This window comes from Nicotiana tomentosiformis, chromosome 8 (assembly GCF_000390325.3).
Source record: "Nicotiana tomentosiformis chromosome 8, ASM39032v3, whole genome shotgun sequence".
Taxonomy (NCBI): Eukaryota; Viridiplantae; Streptophyta; class Magnoliopsida; order Solanales; family Solanaceae; genus Nicotiana; species Nicotiana tomentosiformis.
Genome location: NC_090819.1, coordinates 4,526,272 through 4,544,002, shown reverse-complemented (window position 1 = coordinate 4,544,002; position 17,731 = coordinate 4,526,272). Strand labels below are relative to the sequence as shown.

The following is a 17,731-nucleotide window of genomic DNA, read 5'->3' as shown; positions in this document are numbered from 1 at the left end:
CTTTGTTTATGTCAGTTCCGAGCTTACTTCAAATTAAGAAGGTGAAAAGGTGTCTAATTGTATTATATTGTATTATTTTGATATATAATGTTTGGATAAATTGTAGTGTTTGTCATCGTTTCATAATGTTAACAATATAAAAATTAAATTTGTAATATACGAAGTAGAATTATTATATAAAGAAGTAGGGTAAATATAAAATAAGACTATTTAATATTAAAGAAGGGTAAGACGAAATTAAAAAAATAAGATGACAACCAACTATACCAAATAGATCCTACCATAAAGCAATACTTTTGGACTCCATAGGATTCAATAAAATTTAACTAACAATGAAGTGAAAGATACTTTCTCATAACTCACAGTATTACCCATCTCCCACCTCTTCAAAAACCCCCCTCTTCCCTCTCTTCATCTCTTAACCTCCGTTCCCTTTTCCTAAACCCTAGCGCTCTCTCTCTCATTCGCTCCGCAACATTTCTCTTATAATATTATCTCATATTGTGTTTAACCTCCAATGGCGGAAGCTACTGATGATTCCAACGACATCGAGAAACTGTACGAGTTCGGCGAACGGCTCAACGAGGCCAAAGACAAGTCTCAAGTCAGTAATATCTTATCTTCAGTTTAATTTTCGCTTTTTGTTGTTTCTGCTAGGGTTTCTGGAAGCTTCCATTACACATATTTTGATTATTTAGTTTTGTGAATTGCTTGCTCATGTCTGTCTCAAGCCAGTAGTTTCTCAACTTCAGTGTTTATTTTTTACATTTGTTTTTTTTTCTGTTAGGGTTTCTGGAAGCTTCCATTACACTTTATTTGATTATTTAGTTTTTGTGAATTGTTTGCTTCGATTGAAAACAGCATAGGCAGGAATATGAGGGCATTATTGCGGCAGCAAATGGCAGTGGAAAGGCCAAGCAGTTAGCTGCGCAGCTTATTCCGAAGTTCTTCAAGTTTTTTCCTCAATTAGCGGAGCAAGCTATTGAGCAGCAATGGTATTTATGCGAAGACGAAGAGCTTGGGGTTAGTATTCAACCCATACTTACCATTAACCTGTTATAGAATGTTGCTTACTATTTACTTTAGGTTACTAATCAATGCTATTAAATGGAGTTACATGCGATTACATTTTAAAGTGACCTTATTGTTTAAGTTATATAGAATTTAAACTCCTATGACATAGCCTTGAGGTGCCCAGACCCTTTAAATGTATAAAACCCTTTGTGGGTGTTGGACTAATTTAAAAACGATTATTCATATCTCAAGCAGAAGTTATTAGATGGAACTCTTTAATTTCTTAACTAGAAGATATTATTTACTTTGTTCCAAAATCAACACCAAATCATGCGAGTAGTCATCAGATGTGCTAAGGGACATACGTGGCGTACATATTTAGCCAACTTTGTTAGGTGGCTTGCCCAAGAACAATAACTATAATAAGTGATAGTAAAACATAATTTGAAATCATAATTCAACATTCATCATCTTTCCAAGTTTCATAAAACACTTCAAAACCAGTTTAGGCTCCTTAGGACATAACCATAATTGTAAATCCATTTTATTATATTGGGAGTACCATTAAGACACTGACATTTACCACCATGTGACCAACATGGTTTACTCCGCTACACATTGTGTAAGTGGATAAAAGATGATACATACCCAATATGTATGGTTTCCAGAGATACTCGCCCCTATCTATAATATGAACACCCATCTCAGTAACCCAAGGTAATTTCCAAAGCATTTATAACTAGAAGTTAGTATAAGTTATTACATGGAACTCTTTGATTTTCTAACTAGAAGATACTATTTACTCTGTTATAAATCAACTCCAAATCATCTGAGTAGCCATCAGACATATAAAGAGACATACCTAGCGTATGTATTTAGCCAGCTTTGTTCTGTGGCTCACCCAGAAAAATAACTGTGATGGTGTGATGGCATTAATGTGGTTGTGTCCTCATTGTTATATAATAGAAATTGTCAAAAACTAGTTGTTATTGGTGGCTTATTAGTGAAGAAGTTGGAATATTTTAGAACTAGGTTTGACTTTTACCTTATATTGTCTAATAAATTTTGCATTTTCTTTATTGACTACCAGGTCCGTGTACAAGCGATCCGTGGACTTCCGCTTTTCTGCAAAGATACACCTGAGCATTTGTCTAAAATTGTTGACATTCTTGGCCCGCTCCTCGTGGCAGGTAAATTTTGTGCTCAATGCCTTGTGGACTTGGTTGGTTCGTATCATTTGTTCATATTGATACAGTTTATACCAATTATGTCAGGTGAAAATGTAGAGCGTGATGCTGTACACAAGGCTCTTATGACCTTGTTACGTCAGGATGTGAAGAGTGAGTTTCTGCTCCTGAAGTTTAGCCATTAAATCACCTCTCCCCGAAACTATAGAAGTCCAAGAGTTTCATGGTCAATAATTTATCTTCCACTTACATCTGTTATTACTTATTAGTAACATTATAAAGGTTTCTTGTGTGATTATTCATCACAACTGTCCTTACTTTTGTATTAACTGGAATTCTCAATGTTGATGTCGTTGTTAACGAATTAACATTAGTAGTCATTGCAATGTCTACTAAACCTACAATTACTTCTAATCTTACTTACACTGGGAAAAATAAGAGAAGCTACAATAACATCTAATCTTATCAGATCAGGCCCAGTGTTGTGAAGAGCGTGAAGCGAGAAAAAACGACAAACCCCATTTCGCTTAAAGCGAGAAGCGAGAAGCGAAGCGCTCGCTTTTTTGAAGTGAAGCGAAATTTAAAATAAAATAAAATTGCATAGACAACACATGTAATTGTAAGCAAATGTTCAATACTTCAATGTAAAAACTAAATAGTAGCATCAATTAAAGCACAAAATGAGCATCCTATTCTTCTACAAGATTGTCAAATTCTTGTATTCCACTATCATTATTATATTGCTCGTCATCTTCTTCAACCTCTTCTTCTTCATCAACTAGGGACATAGTAGCTGCCTCTTTTCCCTTCCTCTGTGAACTTGAAGTTGAGGTACCCCCCTCAAACCATAAATCCTCTCCCCAATTCCACGCGCCTCCGCAACATCACCCCAAGTGAAATCAGAAGTTTCCTCAAATACTTCTTCATCTGCATGATCTTCCGGGACTCCAGTTAGCCATTCATTAGCATCATCGATGTTGTCCAAACTAATTGGATCAATTACATTGCGAGCGTTGTAACGACGCCTCAATGTTCTATTGTACTTAATGAATACTAGATCATTGAGACGCTTCAAGGTTAGTTTGTTCCTTTTTTTGGTATGAATCTGCAAATAATAAGTAATTAGTCAGTTTAGGACAATTGAGATATAATTTAATTATCTCAATATACTAAATCTTTCTTCTTAGTTCTTACTTGTTCAAACACGCTCCAATTCCTTTCACACCCGGATGAGCTACATTTTAGACTTAGAACCTTAATGGAAAACTTTTGTAAATCCGGAGTGGAATGGCCATATTGCTTCCACCATTCAACTATAGAAGTAGAACAAATTTTCAAAACATAATATTGATAAAGAAATAACTTATTAACTATAAAACAACATATAAGCACTCGCTCACCTGATGACTTCGTCTTTCTTTGTCTAATCGCCATGTTTTTTCCAAAAAGTTGCTCAGCGTTCCTATAAATACTAAATTGCTCTGTTATTTTATCTTGCACGGATTCTTCAGGTATCAACTTCTCAATACATTCATAGTATCCATTCCACAAAGGTTCATCTCCTAGAATCCTTTCTTCATTGTCATAAAACAGTTCCGGGTTCAAAACAAGTCCAGCTGCATGCAAAGGGCTATGAAGCTTACTATCCCACCTTTTATCTATGATCTCAAAGACTTTTTTGTATTTTCTTTGATCATTAAACGAGACTTGAATAGCCTCCTTTGCCCTATCCATTGCTTCGTACAGGTAGCCCATTGGTGGCCTTTGCTCCCCATCCACCAAACGAAGCACTTTAACTAAAGGACCACCAATCTTCAATGCATGAACCACATTGTTCCAGAATGAAGGAGAAAGTATAATATCTGCAGATTCTCTCCCTCGAGCTTCCCTTCCATAGGCACTGTTAGTGTACTCATCTGAAACAAACAACTTCTTCAAATTGCTTTTTTGCTCATACATCCTATGCAAAGTCAAGAAAGCAGTAGCAAATCTTGTCTTTGCGGGTTTCACCAAGCTTCTTTGTTTAGTGATTCTCTTCATCATATTCAATAACAAAGGCCTTTGAACAATATAGGAATGCACTCTAATTGCCTGATTAAAGATTGAACTAAAGGGTCTTTCCTTGAAAATGTCACCGAAGATCAAATTAATGGAATGTGCTGCACACGGAGTCCAATAAATATGCGGGTACCCAGCAGACATCAAATCGCCAGCTTTAACATTTTCACTGGCGTTGTCCGTGACAACTTGAACAACATTTTCTGCTCCAATAGAGTCTATTGTACTCTTGAACAAGGAGTACATTTTGGTTGAATCAGTCGAAGAGTCGCTTGCATCAACGGACTCAAGAAACAGGCTTCCCTTAGGAGAATTCACCAAGATATTGATGATCATTTTTCCATTTCTCGCCGTCCACTTATCCATCATAATGGAACAACCAAACTTGTTCCATTCTACTTTGTGCTCCTCCACGATTTTGTTCACCTCTGCCACCTCTTTTTTTAGATATGGCCCTCTAACTTCATGATATGTTGGAGGCTTCATTCCTGGACCATATTGGCCTACGGCCTCAATAAAAGCAGAAAAAGTGTCAGTATAATTAACACAATTAAAAGGAAGACCTGCATCATACATCCACCGCGCAAACATTGTAATTGCACGATCCCTCAAAATCGTTTTGGCATCAATTTGAGGATTACCACTTTTTCTTTCCTTATCTCCAGATTTTTGCGAGAAGTAACAATCCATAGGACCTTTGGTCTTGCCAGTAGATCCACAACTAGAAGACATTGATTGCATCCTTCCCCGCTTTTGTGATTTTGGTGGAAGCGACGAAGCATTGTCACCTTCTTCTGTTTCATCATCGTCATCAAGATTATACAGTTCTTGTTCATGAATCAGTTGAGTCTTTAACTCTCTTTTTATGAAGGAATGCTTTCAAATCTTCCTTCACATGCGACGGAACTTTAGGACAAGATGCGACATTTGGATCATCGCCGATTAGATGCGCTTTTTGACGATAGATTCCTCCATTTGAAATTTTGTCACAAAAAAGACATCTAATTGCCATCTTGTTGGTCTCGCAAACTCTTTCAGAGTAAGCCCAAGCCGGATCTTTCCTATCTTCTTTTGGCGCCATTAAAAGAACAACTACATAACACATAAGAAAGGCAATAAGAACTAAGAATAAACTATAAAGGATATAAAAAATCATAGGAATTCTCTGTTAATAACTGAAAAAATTGGGCAGTAAAATTCTGGAAAAATTTCGCCAGAATTTCGCTGCTTTTTGGACGTTTAGAAAGAAAAAGAATAAGAATAAGAAGAAGAAGAAGAAGAATGGAAATCAGAAGTTCAGAACATACCTGTTGAAGTCTTGAAGTCTTGAACTTGAAGTTGAAGAAGAAGAAGAACAACCCTAGTTGATGATTTGAGATTCTTTCAGAAATCAGAAGTAGACGAAGAAGTCGCTGCTGTTGGAAGTTGAAGAATACTAGTCGCTGTTGTTGAAGATCAGTGTTTAATCCAAAAAACTTGTTTTTAATAAAATAGGGTTGAGTATTTTAATATAGAGAAGCGGACGCTTCTTCTCTTCGCTTCGCTTTCCCCGCTTCTCGCTTTTTACAGAGAAGCGATCGCTTTTACTGATCTGAGTCGCTTCAGCAAGCTGAAGAGCTGCCTTTCACGCTTCGCCTCGCTTCTCGCTTAAAGCGATGAAGCGAGCGCTTTTTTAAACATTGATCAGGCCCAGCATGGTTGTCTGAATGGGAAACTCCTTGGTCATAGGGTTTTCTTCAAATTGACACAAGATATCCCTAGAGGATAGAAGATGCCTGAACTGTGTGACTGAAACTGGTCTTTGAAAAAAATAGGAAGTGCTGAATGCGTAGACAAGTCTAATAATCTCAGGAATGTCACTAACTGTTGCTTGTTTCACTAATATGAAACCTAAAATATTTATAATCGTATTTATTACTATCTTGACTTATGAAATCAATCAATCAATCACCTCTACGCATCAATCCTAAACAAGATTACATAGTTGGCGTCAACAGTATGAATTTCTCTTTGACCATTTTACTATATTCGGGCCTTTATAAAACATATTTCATAAGTCATACACACAAAATATAAAAGCTACTTTCGATGTTCTGAAATGGTTGTACTATTTTGTGTTTGTGGATTCTAGAGCCGTCAATATGGGTTTGACCCGTCGGTCCAGCCCGACCCAATGCGTGATTTAGCAGGATTGAGCTAGAATTTTTGGAGCCCATTTAAAAACGAGGCATTTAAGCCCGACCCGATTAAGTCCGTGACACGTGAGGCGTCAAAGAGGCTGGCCCGGCCCGGCATGTGGGCCTAATAAAATATTTATTTAAAATATGTAAAAAATAATAAGTATACTGCCTCTAGAGATGGAAAGTCAGAATTGGATCTTTACTTAGAGGAACCAAGATTTGATCTTGAGAAGTTTCAAGAGATGGATGTTGTCATGTATTGGAAGGACCATTCTAGAAAATACAATGATGGCGCGTGATGTACTTTGTATTCCTATTACCATTGTAGCATCGGAATCAACATTTAGCATTGGTGGCGTGTTCTTACAAAGTACATAAGTTGCATTTATTATGAAAATGTCCAAACACTTATTACTACTCGAAATTGGCTGCACAGCTTTTTCCAAACTCAAACTTGAAATACTTTTTTATGTGAATTTGAATATTATTAGTTTTTAAAATTTAATTATTCTTAATAATTAACTAATTAATATTGCATATGAATTGTAAATGTAGATGAAAGTGAGATGTTAAGACAACCTTGTCACAAGTGGATTCAAATGTGTTTGATAAAGATGATGTGTTGGATATCTCATAAGCGTTATGGATGTTCTCTTGAATAGTTTGTTTTGACTTTTGACTTTTAGTGAATGAAATATAGTCTCGTCTTTTACTTTTTTTAGTGTTTATTGTGATATATTGGAACTATATAAAAAATTATTAAATTTTGTGAAATTTTTCCAATAAGATGTTTTTTAACTTTTAAATAATTATCTTTTTTAGGTCAGTACTTGAAGAAAAAATATAAAATTATATTTTAAAAAATGATGGCCGGGCCATGGGGGCCCACGACCCACATATGGCTGGGATGTGCTGACCATTATAAGGCCCATCAAAATGGTGGGCTATCCCAATCCAGCCCGCCAATTGCTAAAGCCCACGTGGGCTGGGCTAGCCCGGCACGGCCCATATGACCGCTCTAGTGGATTCACATAAAATCATGTCATGGAGATTTTTATGATATCATTTTTGTGAAAAAGAAGAAGAGGAGAACTGTTGTTATATTTGGGTTGATTAACAATGTAGAAATGGACTCTTAAATAGGAATTTTGTGCCGTATGAATAAGAAAAATCTAACTCTTGGAATTCTTAGTCATAGCATAATTATTTTGATAAGTAATTATGGCATAATTATTAAGATATTCTACACAGAATTCTTAATTATTCTCTTGGCTAATAAATTTTTTCTTTTTTCACGAGTAAATGAATTTCCTCTTGGATATTATATTTATTAAGTATATTTTGTTTAGTTCACTTAACCTTTAACATGCTCCTTCTAACTCAAGATGGTGAAACAAATTATGTTTACTGACTACATAAAAAATAAACAGAATAATAAATAGACGTGCCTGTGTAGTGAATAATCACCAAACGAAAACCACGAGGGAGTTCTTTGTGATTTGGGAAAAAACTGTGGGGCATTGGCATCTGTGAGGGTTCAAGGATTTGATTAATATAACAGGCGCGGTCATTGTTGTCTTTTCCATTTTAGGGAATTATTGAGTTGCTCAGGTAGTGTAGTAGTGCTGGTGGATGACATTACCGTGAGATGAAGTGAGGTTTGCATCATAAAGGCCTTTTTGTTATTTCGGTGTTAGCACTGGCAATCTAGGTGGCTCGTGCTATGAGGGAAGACTTGATGGGGTGGCTGCCTTTTCTCCTGAGTGACTTTCTTTGTGTGTGGTGTGGGGGGGTGGGAAGATGTTATGCATTCTCAGTAGCTTAGTTGAGTTCTTAATATTAAGATTAATATATTCTTGAACTGTTTTGCATGCAAAGGATTTCACTATTTTAGTCTGTCATATACCATACCAAAGAATGAGGTGAGTGCAATTCCATCTGGGTGATTCTGAACACTGTTTGGTAATTTAATACACCTGCAATTTGGGCACAGTACCCTTTTTCCTGGTTTCTTTTTGACATCGGCTATTTTCACATCTTTCCTTGCACAAGGGATGATAGTTAGTGTGCTGCCTTGATACTAGCTACCATGCTATGGAAAATGGTTATATTATTGGTTTTCTGGTACTCACATTATATTGATGAATGCTTTATAGATATTATGTTTGCATTTATTCTCTAGGTCAGGTGTTTGAAGTCATGCAATTCACATTGGTTATCCTGCTTACGATTTGGTTGCACTTGTCTATTGCAGCCTCTTTAACTGCTCTGTTTAAGCATATTGGAAGCATCGAGGATCGGAGTGCTGAGGATCTTAGCACTTGGGAAACCATTCGTGAAAAAACTCTGTTATTTCTTAGAGATAAGGTGTTTCTCTACTCTTGAAGTATTTTCTCAAGGAAAAGGAAAATGAACTCTTCCCATTTGATTTATGCTGGCAGTCAATTGACTAAGAAGGGATGAATTTAACACGGTGACTGCAAAATGTCTTTGTTGTCCACATGATCATGGATTTCCAGTTCATTTGACTTGGACTAACTGCATATATCTTTTCAGAAGTGTCTATTGATGAACTCCATAAGTTTGTGGCTGATCATTGCTATAATGAATCCCATTATTTTGCAGGTGTTCCCTCTTAAGATGGAGCTCCTAATGCCAGAGGAGGTGCAGAAGCATGTAACTACTTTGGTAAAGCAGGTATGGATTGGTATCATGTTGAATTTTCTCAAAGAAGTTCTCTTTCAAATTCCCAGTTTCTTTTATATCAATTTTCTTTTTAAATTTTAGGGCTAAAGATACTAATCCATATCAGATGATTCTATTATCGGTATCTGTGGGTTTTAACTGTCCTTGCTTTTGTTAACCAATCCAAAAAAATGATGTTTTGTAGAATTTGCAAGATGTAACGGCTGCTGAGTTTAAAATGTTCATGGACTTTTTGAAAAGCTTGAGCTTATTTGGCCGTGATGCTCCTGCAGAGCGTATTCAGGAGCTTGTTGAGATTATTGAAGGTCAGGCTGATCTTGATGCTCAATTTAATGTAAGTGATTTAGTTCCTTTCCTTTGTTGGGAGGCAACCCTAGTTTTGTATGGTTGTTATGTTATTGGTGTTAAGCAACTCTCATTACCATGGCTATGCTTGGGTGATCACTGCTTTGACTAATGCAATCTTATAACTGCATTTTTACTGATAAATTTTTTATAGCTGCACTACTGTTCCCCGTTAAGGCTCAGGATTTTACTCAATTCGTGCTCAATTCTGAGTTCTGCTTGCTTTTGTGCATTTCCTCTTCAGAATCTTGAGGGTACACCCAGTCATTAAAGGTCAATGCTTCTAGGATCTGAGAGAATCTACTTGAATTTTGAACTGAATATGTTTCCAGGCCTTTTAGAAGGTAGAAGGAAAAGAGATTTGTATGGTTAAACAAAGAGTCTTTGTTAATTCTAATCCAAAATGCTTTCTGGGAAACTATTTGATCAGAAAGGTCAGTAACGTACCATTTCTTTGAAGATCTCCAGTACAGGGGTATAGTCTTGGTACTACTTTACATAGTATTTACAGATAGTATTTCAGTGGTTTTATGAAGGCCTAAGGTTAGCTTTTGATCTCTTACTGCCATAGGTATCTGATGGAGTTCATGTCCACAGTTTCCTTTGCATTCGCTGCAACCTTCCCTTTTAACAAAACTCAGAAAAATTGATACCTGCTGCCTTTGGAATATGCATCTAAAGTGCTTGTTTACCTTTCTGGTAGGTGTCAGATGCTGATCATATCGAGAGGTACATATTATGCCTTTCAATGGCACTTCCCTTCTTCAAGGTGTGTACTATTTTCCCTTAAGTTGTCCAATGTATAGTACTCTTGCAGTAGTCATTGACTTCACATTCATTTGTCTTTAGAGGGGTGCATCGGCCATTAAGTTTCTCAACTATCTGAACAAGCAAATCGTGCCTGTTTTTGACAAGGTAACCCTTATGATTCCTATATTAGTTTCTTCATGCAGTGAGTACATTTTACACACTTACAGTTAGGTAACGTGCAATTACTTTATAGTACTAATGCAAATGTTTTTGCTGCAAGCTTTATTTTATGTTTTTTCCTGATTTTATGCATTGATGCTGTAGAAACATTTGTTTCTTGTTATTATGGTTAGAATGCGTAAGAACCATTACTCTTCTGTATACGGTGAAGGGTCGCTTATCAACAGTTACTAGGTTGGAGTTTGGACACCTTATAGATTAAAGTAGCAAATTATTTTGTTTGCTGCTAAGGAGGGCTTGTTTTGAAGTGTCGAAATAGAAGAGACGAGTACCAGGTGGTCTATTTTTGGATTTATGAGCAGTTATGATTTTTGAAGAGAAGGGAACTAGGCTAAAAGGAATTCCAGGAATCATGTACAGTCGTCGATTCCTGAGGCATCTTATTTATGTTTAGAACTTCATTATACAATTTTTCGATTAGGCCAACTGCATCATACAATTTGAAACAGCAACTTTTACAAAAAACCTATATTGATTGGACTAATTGACTGAGGAGATTTGTTGCTGGTATCTACAGGTTGGAAACATCTGTTTCTTTCCCAAAAAGCATAGAAATATCCATAAGTGTCCCTATGAAGCTACTTTTAAGCTTAGACGAATGCAATAGCTTGACCCGGTTACAGTGATGAAGTATAGTATTCTAGGAAATTAATGAAGTACCACTACTGCTGGGAAGTTCCAGAATCACAATTGTCGGAGAAAAGAAAAGAAAAACACAACGGAATTAGGACTACAAAAGAATTAATATTTTTTTGGACTAGAGTAACTAGGCCGGAATCAGTATATATTGAAAGTAGCCATTGCATGCATAATTTGTTATTGTGGTTTGGCAGAATCTTATGATTTGATGCAATTTCTTAGCAAGTGTCCAACTATTGTTGGATTTTTTTATCTCAATAAGATAATACACTTGAATCTTGATTAAATTAAGTTTTGGCACTCCAAACTATTTAATTCTTTGATTTTGGTGCATACTAGCTTCTGCTAGAAGCGCCATCTATGATATTATTTATTGGAGAAAATTTTGAATTCCATACTATACTAGCAGAAGGCTTAGTTTATGACCCGTGCTTTCAAAATCGCAAAGAAGCAACGAGGTCCATGAAATTCAAAGCGAAAAGCGAGAGGTGAAGTGCACACTTCTTTTAAGTGAAGCGCACTGTTTACGGAAAATAGAATTACAATACATGAATGAATTTAGTACTATAGTAGTCAATTTCAATTAAATTAACTAATCTCAACTACAATAATGCTGTTGTTAATCCAACTCAAAGTTGAGATTTGAAGAATCGACTGTTTCTCATTAGAATAACTTTGTGCATCATTTGAAGCTTGCATTTTTTCTGAAGCGCAATACATCATCCCTGAAACAGTGACCCTTAACTTCGCATCGCTTCATTGCTTTAACAGACAAAGTGATAGCTTTTAATAACCCTGGTTATGACTTGATCCGATAGAGTCAGCACACAATTATATCTCAAAGAAATGGTGCTCGTAACATGTTAAATATAACAATCCCAATTACAGAATCAGAGATTCAGAGTAGTCAAAAGCGAGAAGTGCTTAGGTCTTTTAGAGCTTTAAATGCAAAGTGCAAGTAAAGTGTGGGCTTTAGCCAAGAAAAGCGCCAATGAAGAAAAAATAGAAAATAGAAATGTAATGCAAGAAAAAGTAACTATAAACACAACAATAATTTTTTGGACAAAAGAATAGAGAAGGCTTTATATATATCTATACTATATTAAAAGCACTAAGCCCTTAGTGAAATGTTGTTCACCTTTTTTACCCTTTAAAAATAGAGTTTACACTAGATAAAATAGCCATTTAAGTATTTCCTAATATTTAAGACTCGAAAATTCGTTGAAATTGGTTATTAAATCTTTCCTTATTTAAACTAAATACCTAAAATTTAGGACTTTAAATTTGATTAAAATTTTACCTTAACTAAATTTTTAAAAAGTCAATTATTTGGAATGTTAGTACAAAAGTTATAGACGGTCTTTGAAGTATTTTGGCAATTAAGTGACATCCTAATGACACTCTAATTGTATTATGATGAACAAAATAATTTTGTAACATCAATGAGTAATTTTTTTAAGAATAATTTTACTTCATTTAGTATTTATAACAACTTACATTTATTTATTCTAATTATGTGGTAAGTTATGTGAGACTAAAATTAAAAACTACTAAATATATAAGAAAATTATGTTTCACTTTTCTATTAATTTTGGCTTTTTCAATCACTCTAGACTATTATAAAATCACGAAACTTCAACGCAAAATTGATCACTTTTTAATATTTAAAAATAAATTCATATCGGACAATATCGTAGTTTAGTTAGTACTTTCTAATATTTAAGACGTTATCAACTAAAATTTTGACTATTAAATCTTTTTTATTTAAACTATATAGGAAATCCTAATATGTGGGAATGTAATCACAATAAGATAAATTATATAAGTTGAGTAAGTTAATTTTCACAAGAATTCATAATTTTAGGAATTGTTATTTCACTCGGAACAACAATAATCCGGGTGATATTATAAGTTTTCCACTTTAAAATACTAAGATACGAAAACTTAAAGCAAATTGTACATAAATCATACTTAGGAGCTCACGATTATTTTCAGATTGCTAAAATTTTAATATTTAAGGTTGGTAATGTTGAAAATGTTAGCTATTTAAGCTATTCTTTTTTAAGAAAATGTTAATAAAATATTTTTTAAAGTGTTGTCATAGTAATTTCTTATAATGTCGATAAATCCATCTAGCGGATAGATATTGGATGTAATGCAAAAAAAATATCAAACTAGGAATATGTAGCTAACTGATATTACCAATTACTATTGAGTTAAAGGAAGTAACAACATATATTAGCAAGTATCATCTCTTATCATGATAATAATTGAATCAACCTAGAAAAGATGGCATGAGAACCTAAATCTATCCCTAACGAAAGTCCAAATAATAAGGCATTTGTAGAGAAGAGATCTTTTTTTATTGAGTTAGATAAATGTGATTCATGTTCCTGATTTTTTCCCAGTAGTTTGAATTTTTAAATTTTTGTTGATAATTCAAACACTTTCGTGCATAATATCTCTGTAACTTGTATTTATTGATATGAAATACACGCGCAACACGCGTACTCTAAGACTACTATATGTTGTACCCTTAAATACAGAAATCATGACTGAAGGTGAACACACTTTAGAGAAGAGGGTGGAAAAACTATAACTAAGCTATATGTATGCTGTTGTGCCCTTAAAGACATCCCATTGGTGAAAATGCACATGCCTTAGCACCTTGATGCCTAGTTGCCTACACTCTGAGCGAGGAGGAGCGCACAACCCGGCTTCAGGGCTAAGGCACGCTATTAGCGAGCCTTTAACAACACTTTAACTACACTTCTCCGAGTTTGAGTTTCTCTCTTTTTTTTTTTCCTTCTTTTTTTCTGTTTTTTACCACTCTTCGCTGGTCCATATTTTATGATTAGGGTTTCCAAGTTTTCAAGGGCAGTAATTTTTTTTTCAGCTTCCAGAAGAACGGAGATTGGACTTGCTAAAGAACCTTTCTGAATGCTCACTTTATGCAACAACTCAGGATTCTCGACAGCTGCTTCCATCATTAGTTCAGCTCTTAAAGGTTTAACTTTGAAGGTTTCATGAATATTGCATTTGGAACTTTAGAGTTGGGTAGATATGGAGATTCTATATGTGTTCCCATCACTTGCTGCTTATCCTTTTTCTCTTAAACATCAATGCTTCTATTTCTGGTTTAGTACGTGAAAGTACAGGGAGAACACACAAATACATTCTTGCTCTTGCCATGTTTATTGCATAATTCATGAAGTACAAAAATTAGTGTAGTTTGTTTTTTTGTGGTTGCTTAGTATCATAAGCTGTACTGCTGTTATTCAGTCTAGTTCATTGCATTTCCTATCAGCATTTGGTTTTAGCTGTACTGCTGTTATTCAGTCTAGTTCATTGCATTTCCTATCAGCATTTGGTTTTAGCATATTATTGATCTTCTCTCTTCTAATTGACTCCTGTGCATACAACATAGTTTAGGTATGCTCTTACTAGTTTTGCTGTGTGTTTCCAGTCACTAGGATCCCCTATTGAAATGCTTTGAAACTCTTGCTGAAAATGACGTTCTGGTGTTCTCTCAGAAATACATGGTTCGAAGAAAGATTGAAGAAATTAACTACACGTGTATTGAGTGTTTGTTGTATACCTTTCACCATTTAGCTCACAAGGTAAGAAAGTTCCTTTTCACCCATGGATAATATACCTGATGCATGGAGCCAACCTGCTTAATACTTCTTGATTTGGAATTTTATAGGCTCCAAACGCCACAAACAGTCTCTGTGGCTACAAGATTGTCACTGGACAACCATCGGATAGACTGGGGGAGGATTTCTCGGAGCAATATAAGGACTTTACTGAGAGGTGCTTCTTCTTGTTCTTCTGTTCGTTCATGTTACAATCAAACTGTATAACCAATGCTTGCTATTTCCGAAGACATGATGCCAATTAATGATTAGATTATGTTTTTGATCAAGAAAATTCATTTTGAACTAAAAATGGGATGCCGGCTTCAATATCAATATTCTGGTTTGTGGAAAACCATCTATTTTTAGTTCATACAACTGTATATTCATCTAGCCGAGTAGCGTCATTCCCAAGAGAGCATCTCATTACGTTTTGTTTAACACAAGAAATATCAGACACCCCTTTCTTTTTCCCTTAAATATTGAATATGGTGAATTGTGTGTGTAAGGTAATTTTCATGCATCTTAAGTCTACTTTACTAACCTGACGACAGCTGAATATCCTATGAGCACCACAAGTAGTCATGCAATAAGAGGGTTTACACCACTTCCAGAATTAAGAGAACTGAGGGCTTCTCTCTTTCCTTTCTTCCCCCTCTGAGTAATTGGTAAGAATAAAGGCCGAACATGGGTTGGGGGTTGGATTTTTCTGTGTCTTTATTGGGTTAACAAGAACTTAGGAAGAGGCTGTGGGTAGTATGGAGCATGCTCCTACTAGCCCAAGGAGAGGAGTTAAAGGAGAAGCTGGAGTTCTGTCATATTGTAGTTGTTGCTGGTCTTTGCTTTTAATCTTTTCAGGCTGACGTCCTTCATGTTGATGAAACAGGTTGAGCACGGTTGAGGATTTGGCTAGGGCTATGATCAAGAAATTAACCCAAGGAATGTCAGATCAAAACAAAGCAATGGCTGCTGCTAAAACAGAAGATGAAAAGGATGCAATTGTGGGTTTAACCTTCTCTCTCTCTCGCCCTATCCTCCCTTGTAACCAATTTTTTTCTTCTGTTGGTGTGAACTTAGCTGTTTTCTGTGATCTGCAGAAGACGCAGAAGCAGAATGCTACCTTTACGCTTCGGGCTTGTAACAATATATTAGCAATGACCCAGGTAACGCCTGTTGATTTTGCACTTTTTGCTCTACAATCAGCATGCTAGATGTGTGACTATCATATATATCACAGCCATTGCATACAAAAACACCAACTTTTATTGGAGATCAAAAAGTAAATTTATCATGGAAAGAAGTCGCGAAGCCATCGGGTCCTTCAACTGCTGCTGTTGCAGGGTATGTGGATAGATATTCTGTTGACTTTAGTCATCGGTAGTATTTCTCATTGATGAAGATAGTAATGTCTAATTATATAATATTTTAGTCTCAGTCAGAAGCGACCAGCTGCTACTACAAATGTGTCAAGCAATAATGCAACAAAAAAGGGCCGTGGAGCCGGTGGTATGCAGCACCAGCTGGTTAACAAGGCATTTGCAGGTATATATGACGCTGGAAGAAGCAGTGGAAGAGGAGGTAGGAGTTGGCGTGGTCGTGGAAGAAGAGGGTCTTACCGCTAACGTGCATGCTCCACTGTAACATTAATTACTTTCAGAACGATCAGGTGATCTTTTCCCTCGGTAGGATTTGGATATATCTTATAGAGACCCCGATGAGTTGTTTAGGCATCTAAGGAGAAGGCAGGTTTATTGACAGAGGTTCTGATTCTGTAGATTTCTTACTGATAGTACTTTATTTTCTTTATGTAACTTAAGTTTGTACTACGAACCTATAATAATACAGTAGTATTTAGTTGCTATGAAATTATTGAATTTCCTATGTTCGTTTTTATCGCATTAGTTTGGTTGAATCAATGCATTTTCATTGTTGGTATGATTTGGCAGCTCATCAAGAGGCACTGAAGGAAATTGAAAAGACAGATTCATGAACTGATTATGCAAAAAATTTCAACGGTAAGATTCTTTCTCTTGTGTTCAGATTGGAGCAAAGCCCTGAACATTTGACCCAAAATCAGAACGAACACACTAAAGGGCAACCCGGTGTTTTGACACCTAGGTTGTAGCGACAAAAACATCTGATAGATCAAAAGCTAAGTGTCCCGGGTGTGTGTGGCCCGAGTGTTCTTATGTTTGTTGTGTTCTTCGCTAAGCCATTGATTCTTTGCAATGAGTGCCTAGGTTTTTGGCTTACAGATAATAAGAAAAAAAAAGAAAAAAAACTCATTCGGGGTTCAGTGGAATTAGAATTTCTACCGTTGCAATTAAGCCTTTATTTTAAACGCTACAAATATATTTATTGCACCAGTTAAGGGAACCTTATTACAACCATTGCTGTAGATAATCAATGGCAATGGTTCTATAGTCGAAATCTTGTTAAACATTATCCACATCAACAAATTTTAGACGGATATTTTCTGAAATTTCAGAAACAGATTCTAGTTAAATTCGTTAAATTCTTTTACTATGGTGGTCAGTCGAAATAAAAATAATTACTGGCAAAAATCATCTGAGAAATCTAGAAGTTTAACCTTTTTTGTCGATAAATCGAAAAGCTATATATTATTTTTTGGAAAAATGACTATGTATAGTCAATCTCAGAATAATAGCTGAAAAAATGTATATTTTTTGTATATATATATATTCTGTATGTATGGGATTAAACTGGGTTTGTTGTTATTGTTTGTATGTTATATATAAAAATTATACAAATTTAATATACTTTTTCGGCTAGCAAATATAAATAGTTATAGCGCGGGCTAAAAGTAATAATATCCCTTATTTTTTTGTATTTGTATCTTTTCAACCCGGATCACACTCATTGCTAATCGGGTTTATTTTACGTCCCTAAAGGCTAAAGAGGCCGAGCCAAATTGTCGACGATATCTGTCGGAAACTTTACCAACAAAAGATTTTCC

At 35.5% G+C, this 17,731-nt stretch overlaps 1 protein-coding gene across 2 annotated transcripts; it reads left to right on the top strand.

Moving 5' to 3' along the window:
- The first annotated feature begins 354 nt into the window (after positions 1 to 354).
- Positions 355 to 16,635, top strand: LOC104090178 (apoptosis inhibitor 5-like protein API5). Of its 2 annotated transcripts, none has more exons than XM_009595234.4 (16): positions 355 to 604; positions 862 to 1,023; positions 2,105 to 2,204; positions 2,289 to 2,354; positions 8,694 to 8,806; positions 9,065 to 9,136; positions 9,330 to 9,479; positions 10,194 to 10,259; positions 10,340 to 10,405; positions 14,016 to 14,126; positions 14,653 to 14,739; positions 14,826 to 14,932; positions 15,641 to 15,755; positions 15,852 to 15,917; positions 15,992 to 16,095; positions 16,184 to 16,635. In XM_009595234.4, exons 1-16 carry the CDS (start codon positions 518 to 520, stop codon positions 16,374 to 16,376), a joined length of 1,665 nt encoding a protein of 554 aa, XP_009593529.1. In that variant the 5' UTR covers positions 355 to 517; the 3' UTR covers positions 16,377 to 16,635. The 2 variants fall into 2 exon arrangements, with proteins under 2 accessions (XP_009593529.1, XP_009593530.1); XM_009595235.4 differs by having other exon boundaries at positions 377 to 604; positions 16,190 to 16,635.
- The last annotated feature ends 1,096 nt before the right edge of the window (positions 16,636 to 17,731 follow it).